This window comes from Triturus cristatus, chromosome 11 (genome assembly GCF_964204655.1).
Source record: "Triturus cristatus chromosome 11, aTriCri1.1, whole genome shotgun sequence".
NCBI lineage: Eukaryota > Metazoa > Chordata > Amphibia > Caudata > Salamandridae > Triturus > Triturus cristatus.
Genome location: NC_140594.1, coordinates 496,818,190 through 496,830,683, shown reverse-complemented (window position 1 = coordinate 496,830,683; position 12,494 = coordinate 496,818,190). Strand labels below are relative to the sequence as shown.

The 12,494-nt window shown below is 45.3% G+C and overlaps 1 protein-coding gene across 4 annotated transcripts in view; it reads left to right on the top strand.

Moving 5' to 3' along the window:
• LOC146784474 (guanylate-binding protein 7-like) overlaps positions 1 to 12,494 on the top strand; it is a 622,481-nt gene that overhangs the window by 520,536 nt on the left and 89,451 nt on the right. For all 4 annotated transcript variants that reach the window (XM_085633263.1, XM_085633261.1, XM_085633262.1 and 1 more), the window contains one exon: positions 2,451 to 2,693. In XM_085633263.1, coding sequence (XP_085489389.1) covers positions 2,451 to 2,693 — 243 coding nt within the window. The remainder of the gene's footprint in view (positions 1 to 2,450; positions 2,694 to 12,494) is intronic.

The following is a 12,494-nucleotide window of genomic DNA, read 5'->3' as shown; positions in this document are numbered from 1 at the left end:
CAAGGTATTCTCCGGTATGGACATGTTCATGCACCTCGCTTGTTCTGTCTCTACATATATCTGTATGTTTATACATTTATGTACACGTGCCGGTTGCCTTGGTATCCCTCTTCCTACGTCGCCACCTCTTTTCGGGGCTGCGATGTGTGGGGGAGCTTTTCTGAGCTGTTGCAAGTTGCCCATAGGTTCCTCCTTGCTTTCGCTTACTGGGGTGATTTCCCAATTTGACAAATGCTCCCTTTTTGGTGTTCGACACTGTACATGTTTTTTCTGGAGTGTTTGGTCTCGGATTCTGAGGCTCTTTCCAATTGTTAATGCTGCGCCTGCAGGACAGCTCTTCTGATGGCAGTGGTCCTTGAATACTACCTGCAAGTCTATATTGTGGGTTGTTTCTCACTTTGGCTTCATACTGCACTCTTAAGCTTCTTATGTAAGCCACTTTAAGGTCTCTGTGGCCGTTTGCCTGCTGCGTGTTTCTACCTGCTTCAGCGGGTTTGCAATAGATGCTATTTGCCCCTATTTCCCCTATTTGGGATTGGGTGTGCACTTGGCGTGTTTCTTGTCCCGCCGGCTATTCCAAACGCATTTCTTCTAGCTCTTGCCTTTGGGCTCTTGGCACCGGCTCCTTCAGCCTTCCTTCTATGGGCTAGTCTGTTAGGCTCTGGTTGCATCTCTTCAGGATCTTTTTGAACTTGGGTCAGTGTCCTCATCGTGCGCCATTAAGCGGAGAGTGGTCCTTTTCTCTCTCTCTCTCTTTCTTTGCTCTGGTATATGGCTCAGGCCGTTCTACCTGCCCTTTTTAATACGGGTATGGTGTAGCGCCATTCTGGCATTTTTAGGATATCTACTATCCTGTTATTTCTGCTCCTCCGAGCTGCTTGGGTTGCTGTCGGGCTGTTCCGCCACAGCCTCCCCCCTTTATCTGTCACTCTGTTGCCGGATCGGATGCTTGGCGCTGTCTGTTGATCTGTCGCAGACCCACCTCCCCTTTGGGGTATGGCTGTGATATCTATTCTAAGTTAAGGAATCTGCAGCTAGATGTCTCTATCAGATGTACAAGTTACTTACCTTCGGTAACGATGTATCTGGTAGAGACGTTGTCTAGCCGCAGATTCCTTAACGCCCATCCAGCCTCCCCGTTCTGCTAGAAACTTGCCAAGTGTGGTTCTCCGCGGGCCCCCTGTTACAGTTGGCATTGGTTTTTTCTCTCATGGGTGCTCACGTTGTTGCGTCCCTTTTTAGATTCGCCATAATACCACTGACTCCCTCTCAGGGGTTTCTGTCACAATAATACCGTTGCCTTCCTCTCAAGGGTTTCTTATCTGTAAAACGAGGCCTTTTTGATTGTCCTTCACCGGGAGATTCCACTTAATTTTTTTTTTCTCCTGCAGTCTTTCCGCCTTCTCTGTTGGCTCAGGGTTCTGGGCTTCTCTTAGGTAGTCTTCTTTGGGGCTCTGTTTGCCTCTGTTTCAGTCCTCCGTTACTACAGGGGCAGTACCAGACTTTTCATTCCTGCGGTGGGCTGTTGTTCTCTCTGTGCTCTGTTCTTGCTGGACGGCACAGTTCTACATGGTACTGACAGTCTATTTTTGTCTGTTATTCTGCATGGTACTAACAGTCTATTTTTGTCTGTTGAGATGTTCTTCCCTTCTTACACTAGGGAATGGTCTTTGCTTAGGTTGCGAGGTTCTTTCTCACAGCTTTTTCACCTATATGTAGGTAGTGTCTAATTCTGTCTTTTACGATGGTGTATTGCACCATCCTCCTTATTTATTCACAGATTTTCATCCATCGCACACTGATCCCATACTTTCACAGTTTTTTTATTGGTGGCTCTGCATTGTGTCGCGTAAACGTTTCTCCCAAGAAAACTGACGTCAGCGCGCCGGGAGGGACTTATATGACCTTGCTGACGTCACGTACATAGACGACGTCAGGGCGGGGTAGTGTGGTGCCGTCCCACGGCGCGCAGAGGTGCTGCTGCATAGTTTTTTCCGGCCCAGTCTCACGCCTGGGGATATTCTAAGTTAAGGAGTCTGCGGCTAGACAATGTCTCTACCAGATACATCGTTACTGAAGGTAAGTAACTCGTAGTTATGTGCAGGAAGGGGGACCTTCGTGTTCAGAAACATGTGTGCTGCAGAACGCAGCACACATGAAAACAGAAAAAAGAGTAGAAATTAAACATTCCTCCGTATTGCGCCAGGGTAAGACCAGGTTTTCCCTGGTCTTATTTTGGCGCTGCCCCATATTTACGCTGCCCTTGTAAATATGGGGCAGCGCCAAAATCGAAACGCCCACAGCAATACCTATTGCCCTCCCCTTTCACGCTAAGCATAGCGTGAAAAGGGGCCTTATTTGCAAGGCAACGTCTCTTCCTGCTCTGTCCATAAACTGTGTTACAATCCTGTATGATATATCTGAATTGCTATTCATCTTTCATTATACAGGAAACAATTCCGATGTAGAAAAGCTAAACCGTCCACGGGAGTGCATCAGGTTTTACTTTCCAGGACGTAAATGTTTTGTTTTTGATCGGCCTACAAATAAGAAGAATCTGATGAGACTTGAAGAGCTCAGCGAAAATGACCTGGAAGACGATTTCACCACACCGACAAGGGAGTTCTGCAAATTTATCTTTCAGAAATGTGGAACTAAAACCATCGAAGGCGGACTTTCATTGACTGGGAAACGTAAGTTTGTGATGCTTTTGCTACTCAAATTTTGCTATCCTTAAAATGAGTTATAACCTTAATACACTATGCATGCATCTCCACCTTTAACCTTAGTGGCCACATGAGGTAAGAAATACTGCCATGAATTTCTAACTAAGTGCTACTTCGCACTAGTAAGAGACCACAAGGTGATATTATGGCTCATAACAAAACACCTTAATAAATAAATACTCTTGAGAGAGGAATCAAATTGCTTAATGGCTCAGATACTTTCTGAGCATTTCCAGTTCTTGTTATCTAGAAAAATGACGGTCTTAAGACAGTGGTACTTGCTCCATTTTAGGGGTATACACAGTGGTATGTACTCAGTGCAAGGTTGAGTCAAGAGGTAGAATATTTTTCATTTTCCAAACTGATTGTACAAAGCATTAGCAATTTTGTTACATGGATGATGTTAGACCTGGCACCTTGGCGTGGGTCTCCCTTCCACTTTTTGTCGTTGTGCCTCATGTTTTTGCTGGTGTTAGCTGCTCAGAGCACTGTGCCACTGCCAACCAGTGCCACAGTGCAAGTGCTCCCTGTTGTAAATTGCTGTATTGATTGGATTCCATGATTGGCTTATTTGGTTTACTGTCAGACCCTAGTACAGTGCACCACGAGTGCCCAGGGCTTGTAAATCCAAATGCTGCTGGTGGGCTTGCAGTACTGGTTGTGCCACCCACAGAAGCAGCCTTGTAAAATATGTCTAACGTCTGCCATTGCAGAGCCTGCGTGCAGTCTGGTACTGTCATGCTGACTGGGCAAGTGCACCCACTTGCCAGTCCCTAAACCTTCCCTTAACTTCATGTTAGTCACCCCTATGGTAGGCCCAAGGGCAGGGTGCATTGTAAGCATAAGGTAGGACAAGCCCTGATGTGTGTGGCATGTCCTAATCGTGAATTACAGCCATTTTCGTTTTTCACCATTGCAAGGCTACCTGTTCTCCATAGGCCAGAATGGGCTGCTGGAATTATTACACACTATAATCCCCGCAGACTCAGAGAACATGGTAGAAATTTGAGTTTAGTATGCCTGAACTCAGAATAAGAAAATACATCTTTTAGTAAGGTTTATTTTAATATTCTGTGTTTGCAAATACCGCTTTTAGAAAGTTGGTCTTTGCTGCCTAACCATTTCAGCCTGCCTCTGCTAGGATGTGTATCTGCTGTCTGGTTTCTGTGAGTGACAGGGCTGGGGAATTACAGGAGACAAGCTGGGCAGCCAGGTGGTGAATAGAGAGATTACATCCAGATGGGTGGCTGGAGTACACCTGGACTCTGAATAGGGCTGTGCCTTTCCACCACAATGCTGGATCCACCCCCTGGGGAGCGTCTGATGTCTCTGCCCTGCACACTGAAAAGAAAAAACAGAATCCTGTAAACAAAGTACTCCAGAACTGGGCTGAACGGGGCAAAGGCCCCCTGGTCTGAAAGGACAAAAAAATTGCAGTATAAGTATTGGGACCCTGAGCCCAAGAAATTAGATCCTTTTTTGACAAGAAGAAACCTCTGCCCGACGAGAAGGAACTGGGAAAGCTGTAAGGAGGAATACTGTCCCTGACCTGGGGGATTGGCCTGCAGTAGTTGTCTTGCTGCTGAAGGAGAGGAGAAAGACTACAAAGACTTTATTTTCCAACTTGTGCTTAAAGCTCTCCAAGGGCTTGTGAGTGAGCTTGCCCCCTGAACGAAGTCCCAGGACCAGTGGACTTCACCCGCCTTGGGAGGAGCTGCTGAAAAACGCCGTTCTCCCAATAGCGCTGAAGCAGAGAGAAGTGTGCGCCTCATCAAGGTCGACGCGTACACTGGGAAGCCCGTGCCAAGCTGTCCGGCCCGAACAACGCGACTTTGTGGTCCCCACGAGCCGTAGCTCGCAACGTGAGGGAAGGACTTCGCACCGCACCTCGCTTTCCCCCTCCGAACCGCACTAATCAACGCGCACCCTGCCACTGATGTGGGGAGGCTGCGGTGCGTAGAGCGGCTGGGTACGTCTTGCACCACTGCAGCGTACAGTCCGCTTTGCACCACGCTCGGAGGATTACCCGAGCATCAACTCTCAAGGTACGGCTCGTACGCCGCAACGAACAGCAACCACACCGCACAAAGCACCCTGACCTCAAGCAACGCGACTCTGGGCCTCCACGAGCCGTAGCTCGCACCGTGAAGGAAGGACATCGCCGCGTGCAACGCTTTTGTTTTCACCACTTTGTCCGTGACGAACTCTTCCATCTAAGGTACTGTGTACGATTCGCACTCCGGGTTTGAGCGCATCGGACAGAAGCGTCCGCTGTGTGCGTCAGACTCTTTGGGTTCATTTCATCACCGTAAGGGCCGAACCGAGGAATACGAATCGCACAGACTTTTTTTAAGATACGCTTTACACAAGAATTCTTTTATTGCTCATAGTATTGTGGATACGTCTGTCATTCTATGGTCCTGTGCTAAGCCTGATATAAAATATACTTATTTTTTATAATCCTAGTGTGGAGTCCATTTGTGGTGGGTCACCTGATTACTGTATGAGTTCACAAATGCTTAACCCATAACGCCTCTGAAATAAGTCTTGTCTGCTCGCGCCAAGCTACCTAGAGGGTGAGCAGGGGTTATTTTAAGAGGGTAATCCCCTTATCCTGACTAGAGGAGAGGGTCCCTGCTCGTCACAAGTGCCTACCTGTGCCAACCAGAGACCCCCAATTCTAACAGATGAGGTGGCCTGACCAAAATATTTATTTTTTGCATCGCAATTTTTTATTCGATTTACCCAAATGCAGGTAAGTATGAGAACACGTATCGCTCGCAGGTTACAACACTCCTGCATGTGTTAAGAACTGATTTGAATCAGAGTACAAAAGTACTGACAGCTTGTGTATATCTAAACAAAGTGTGCTGTTTTGCTCAAGAGGTCTCAGCACAAAAAGTTCAGTGATCCTTCCTGTTGGGAAGGGAATGTACCCTGAATGTTGTACAGCCATGTTGCCTTGCCAAACTGAGTGTATCTGGTATCCAAACTTTTAATTTTTGGCTTTAGTATCACAGCAATCGAATCAAGCTCTAATCCAGCATGTGCCCAGATTCCTAGGCCTCTCACTGGACATGAGTATGGTCCTGGACCTGTCTGGTAAGCTAGAGCGGTGCACCCAGAGTACCCTCATTGACAGACAATTGGACTTCTGTCTCTTGTACTTTTAGTACATATGGTGGTGGTGGCAGCATACTGTTATTTGTGAATCTATAGTTGTGATCAGACCTTTTCATCTGTGTAATTGGAGTGAATGCCTGTTGGGCTACTCATGTTAAGTTCTACTTCTATACACTTACACAACTCATAGCGCTAACATCGCAAGGGTATGTTGGGTCTTGGTGTGTGTAGCCTGCGTGGTTCATGCATGGTGTGTTTGAGCGATCCAAACTAATGGATGTCTGTAGCAACCATTTTGATTACCACAGTCCTGGCCTTAGTACAAGATAGAGGTGAAGTTTTTTTCCAAACAGTTGAAATGTATTCCTGACATTCCTGAAGCTGAAGAGAGGGGACCTAGAGAATGAAGTGAGAGAAGTCGATACAGGGCATCTTTAGAACCTCAATTAAGACTTTTGCCTTGCAAGGAATTGCTGATTAGTCTTCTGGAACAATGCCATTTGGTAGAAGGCAGGGGACAGGGGTAGGTATACAGACTCTGTTGTGCAAAGTGGAGGAAACCTTTAGGTGAGGCCCATAATTTTCTCTTTCACTGATTACACTTTAATTTGGCTGATAACAGCCTGGTACAGAATCTTCACACCTCATTGTACCCATGTTGTGGGTGCAGCAGGCTGGAGACTACCTACTGTGAGAAGCATCACTCTACACAGAGGCTTTGTCTAGAGAGCAGCCTGCAAAGGACACTTAACAAGATAATCACCCAAGCCTATCATGACGATGCAGACAGTGTATACCAGTGTATACCCAGCTGCTGTTTGATTTTGCCATACAAAAGTAGCTTCTCAATACCACACTTGTTTTTCTAGTAGCATGTTTGTTATGACCAAGGAAGGAAATGCTCTGTATAGTGCTGAGAGGACTGCTGTGCAACCATTTCTCGTGTCTGCCTGATAACCAGCTTCCTGGAGGTGTGAGGATATCACCTGAGTATGACCTCTTGCCAGACAAACTGTATACCCGACATGAAGCCCATAGAGGCCTGCCTGTCTGCTGAGAGAGCAAAGGAGCCTGCCAACTCTGCAGAAGGAGTAAGTGTCTGGTAGGAACCGCATCATTAGGGGCGAATCAGTCTGTTTGTAGTCGCAAAATCACAAATGTATCTGCCTGTGCATAGCGGCATCGTCACTAAGAGTATCAGCCTATATGTTGCCACATCATCACTAAATCAGCCTGTACATGGTCACACCATCATCAAAGAATTGGGCTGTGCATGGCATCATTGTAAGCAGAAGAACCAGCCAGTGAGAGACTTCGCTGACGGGCCCTTTCAGAGCCTTAACTACCTGAAATGAATTAGAACTGCCGACTGCATCTGCCAGGCAGGCAGGCAACCATGCAGCAGTTGTGAAACATGCCAACTGAACTGCCTGCTGGCGAGCCATGTTTCATGAGAGAGGGAGGCGAGCACTCTGAGGAAGAATCCAGATGCCTGCTTTAAGAACAGATCCCTCGCATGTGTTAAGAAACTTAAGACTAAGCCATAAGAGACTTAGGTCAAGCCTGTCAAATAGTGAGAACTGTACCTGAGCTTCAATCATGCTAGTATATTTTACTATGAGGGGAGGGACCACTTAGATAAGAAGGGGGAGATAGTGAATGAAGCAGGAGTGCCTGATTGCACCCAGGGCCACAAAATTGTATTTAGTTGTGTTTAAATGTATTATGTTGTAGTTTGTAATAAAGTACTATCTTTCATGAAGGCGTAGCACTGTTTTGAACATGTGATTATTGCATTGTGATTATTGAGCTCTGACCTTGAGCATCCTTCACACTACTTCACTAGGAGTCCAGTGACAAAATGGTTGTACTTTGCCCTGTTTGCAGAACTCTAGTAGGTAAGATCACAGAATACCAGAGGCAAACACCATCAACCCAATTGGCTGGGGCCCAGTAGCCCCTGTTTGATGCCCCCCCCCGCACATCCGAACATTGTGTGACACCTTCTGTAAAATATCATGGAGAACCATGTGCAACCCAAGACCTTCGTATCGAGGACAATTTTAGACATCCTAATTTTATTCTATATGATGATGCTTGTTAAAATATTTACCAAATTATTGCAATGGTATGAACTATAATTTTTCACCTAAGCATATAAACATAAAAAATAAAGTTGACTTTTTCGAATTCCAAGCTATCAAAATATAATTACCTGTACAGTATTGCATATTAAAACTTTCAATACTGTTATATAGTTGGGTTCCATGCTTCTTACTCACTGCTTTGAATTCCAAAAGTAGAGGCTTTCACCAATATTTCTGTGATGAAGTATAAATTGGACATGTAAAGAGAAAAAGTGTGTTTCCTTCTTAATAAAGCAAAAGAGAGTAGTGTATATCAGACACATTTGGGGCCCATCTTACGGCAAAATTCCAGAGACGAAGAGTTCTTGTGTAGAGCCTTACATATAGGTTATGGGTGTGCGCCAGCAACATCTGGGGGCAGATTTATGAGGCCCTTGCGCCTCATTTACGCCGCCGTTGCGTCACTTTTGTGACGCAGCGGCGGCGCAAATCCTGCGCCATGCTGCGGGGTATTTACAACGTGACGCATCTGGGAGATGCGGTGCATCCATGGTAGCGGATCTGTGGCGCACAATAACTGGCGCATCCCTGCTGATATGCAGGGATGCGCCAGTTATCTTAAATCTGCCCCCTAGTATAGATAACTCTTATTTTAATAACGGATAACTAGGACCCACATTGGTTTTACAAATATTATTTAATCCTTTTTTCCATTTTGTTTTACGACCTGGCTTTGATGAGAGGCAAGATAGGCCTTGTGATGCTAACATGGTCACATGACACCTGGCCTAGCACAGTCTCATGTATAAGGTCAGCCCACAGTAGCTACATAACATTAACTCCAAGAAACTGTTGAATTGGCGACTGACACGAATGCATACGGAATAGAAACTGTCTCTTGGCAGTTTGTTTGCCTCTTACATACAGGGTCATGAAAAACAGAGATTAAACGTATCCTCCAAGATTCAGTGCCTTGAAGTCTATTACACTGAGAGTCTCTTGTGATGGTACTTACCACAAGTGTAATTCCCATACTGAAGTGTTTGTGTTGTTTTGGACTGTGATGCTCTTTCTTCCTCCAGTTGGGGATTGTGAGAGGCCGAGGAAGTAGTTGGTCTGTTGTGTGGATTCTGTGGAAGGGTAGTTGAGGTAGTTAAGGATGGGGCTTACCCCTTTTAAGGTATCTCTTGTTATGACGGCTGCGCCATGGATTATTACAGTTGCACAGTGTTGATGCTGAAACTTGTAAAACCACTAAGGTGGCCGGAAATTGCGTAATCACGTTACGCAAATCTTCGCGAAAACGTTAAAAATTATCGCGAACGCGCGGAAATATCGCGAAGACGTTGAAGTTTTTGTCCCGCCTGTTCGCGATGTTTTTTACGTGATCGCGTTGGAAATGTGTCGCCAACTTTCCCAATGCGGTTGCCAATGGGCGCAGCCATCTTGTTTTCACTTGTCCCGCCCGCTCGCGATGCTATTTCCTGTTCCGGGTCGTGCAATGCATGCTCGTGCTTGTTCGCGTTAGGTATTTCCTGTTCGGGAACGCGTATTGCGTGTTTGCGATGCTTTTTGAGTGCTCAGGGGAAAAATATCTCGCGAACTTGCCCATGCGTTTGCAATGGGCGCGGCCATCTTGTTTTTCACTCTATGCTATGGTTCTGGGGCCTGCTTTTCAATCCTCCTATATCTTTTCAATCCTTTGCTTCCGAAAACTTTTTTTGATCTTTTTCATTTATTATCTCTCTCTCTATTTTCCTGACTCTCTATTTTTTGTTTTTGTCTAATTTTTTGTGTTTTTTAACCTCTTTTTCACTCTTTTCTATTACCTGCTTTTTTCATTTCTTTTACTTACTTTTAAAATGTTTACCTTTTCTTTTCCGCCCCCGCCTACCCCAGAACCATGGCAAAGGGCCGCAGGGGGCATCGCAGCCTGAGCCGTGACCGCCTTCCTTGCGGACGGCGGCGCCCACAAGGGGTGCAGGCATGGGCCTTATTTGGGGAGGTGGAGTTGGCTGCACTGTTTTTTTTTGTGCAGCGCCACCTCCCCTTAACCCTGGCAGCAGGCGGCAGGCCTGGGTCCGGGTACGGGCTCCGGGAGCGTTGGCAACGGTGGGGGAAGGTGTGCCGGGCAGTGTTTCGTTGCTCGGGTGTCCGGCGCAGCCAGAACCAGCTGACGCACCGGTGGTCCGATATCCTGGACTGGGAGCAGGACCTGCTAGGAGTGGAGGTCCCGGGTCTTGGTGAGTAGCTATTTAATTATTACTACTTTGTGTCTGTTCTTCTGCTGTGTTATATATTGCGAATATATTTTTTTTCCGACTAGCTAGAATGCTGCTGCTTACATACATTACAGGTAATTTATGTTTAAAAGTCTTCTGTGATTGTTATGCAACTGTGCGTTTGCGCTCGTTTTGCGTGATTATGTAAGAGTTTATTTTAGAAAACTTAAGTTAGGTAATGCTAGAGTGACTCTAGTCCTTCCTTTGTCCTGTCACTAAGAGATAGGGGTGGATTGATACTTAGGTTTAGTTACCTATTATAAGTTTATAATTTTCTAGTGGTCTGCGACGCCCCCTCTATTACGTCACGTGCTGCTGAGTGCTGCTACTGCTTACCCCAGTCCTTAGTAGAACCTTTTGTAGTTTTTTCAGTGAGTGCTAATAGGCTTAGCACTAGCAGAACATCTGCATCAACGAACCAACAATTTTGTGTATGCAAAAATACAGGCATATGTCCTCCATTTATGCATGTTTGAGGACTAAAAGAAGTGAAAATGCTTACTTAATGTACAATTGGCACGCCTGGAATAGTTGGGCTCGGTCAGGTGGTACGTACTATTAAGGCTTAGTTAGTATTCTGTAATCACAATGGAACACTGGATTAGTGTAGATAAATAATAACTAGTCGGTCCACGAATCCCGAGATACTACTTGTCGACCAGATTAGATAGGTCAATTTTATTGCAATTGTTGTTAACACAAATGTTTTTTTGACAGTCTTATAAAAATATTTTATTGGTTTCACACCAATCATCAATGTTTGTCTCTTTCTTTCTTATATCTTTCATGATCAGCACCCAGGGGCAAGAAGACAGGGGCAGAGTCTGCGGGAGCAGTTCCAGTCGGACAGGAGGACCAGAACGAGGGCTCTTCTTCTGGCCCCAGTAAGTCTTCCTGTTTTTAATATTAATAATTCTTATTCACTAACTTTTACTGCACCGTATTTTTTTTCCCGAACTATTGTTTCCGTTTCCTAATGCTATTTTTTACCAACAATTATCCTTCGATCTAGACTGTCTGTTTCTAAATTCTTGTTATCCCTGCCTCTAACTGCCTCTGCTATGACTCTCTGTACTACTACTATTAGTCTGTCTGTAGCTAAGCATGTCCAGTTGGCCACTCTTTATTTAAAAGGTTTTAAATAAAACTCAGATTCACCAGTAGCTCTAGCAATTGATGAGTCCAGTTCTTTGGGTTGTCCTCTTGTACTCCTTCTAGTCTTCTTAACCTTTGAGGCTTTATTAATCTTGATGTTTTTCGACAATTCCCACCAACAAAATGCCCAACCAGATTTGACTATTTTGATAGGACAGGACATACTACTACTGTTGTAGGGATTTTCCACATACAGAACATTGCAGTTGCACAAGAAAATAGGATGTTGGTGATGAGAGGTTGGACCTTCCTCACACTCACACCTCAGTCAGAACAGGACCCACCACAATCCCCTGCCCTATAAATGAAGATCTGAGCGAATTATGTGGACCCCTCACCTTAGAAGAAGCTAGTACTGGTTACATCATAAGCTCTGCAAAGCTCTGGTTCTTAAAATGGAATCTTCCGTCTGTTAGGAGAAAAATGATGGGCGTTAGTATATTGCAAGCATTTCTCAGTCGTGGCAAAAGGTGTAGCATTTTGGATAAGCAATATGGACTAACACCAGAACTCCATAACAAAGTGGCTTGTTTTGATTGACCTTGTACGCAGCGCTTAGACAGTAGCAGTATGAGCTCATGTGGGCTCAAAGGCGTCACTCTTTATACAACAAGCTGCGAGGTAACGACGCGTGTGCTAAAATAAAAGACACAAAGGTAAAATGGTAGCATGGCTCGGGCTAACTAAGCAAAGACTAGAATGACTCTAGGGACCATATAACTACTAGTGTCTACTCTACTACTACCTGATTTGTACTAGTGATGTATGTTGTATATGTATGTATTATTATTAACTCATTTTTCAATCTTGCTAGTGAAATATAGGGGGAGGTGGATAATGACACCTAAAAAATGTGTAATGTTTTTTCAAGGCGCACTACCAACCACCAGTGCCGGGACCAGCGGCGATGCGGCTGCTGACGGAGGAGAGGAGGAGGCAGCAGTTGCAGGAGGAGCTGCAGGGGGTGAGCCAGCAGCAGTGGCGGGCAGTGGTAAGTTAGATACCTAATCCTTACTTATTGACATTACACTCACTGCAAGGGTGTACTGTATGATACTGTACAGTTGACTTACTAAGTAAGAGGTTGTTGTGAACGGTTGAAGACACCCTTTACTTAGCAT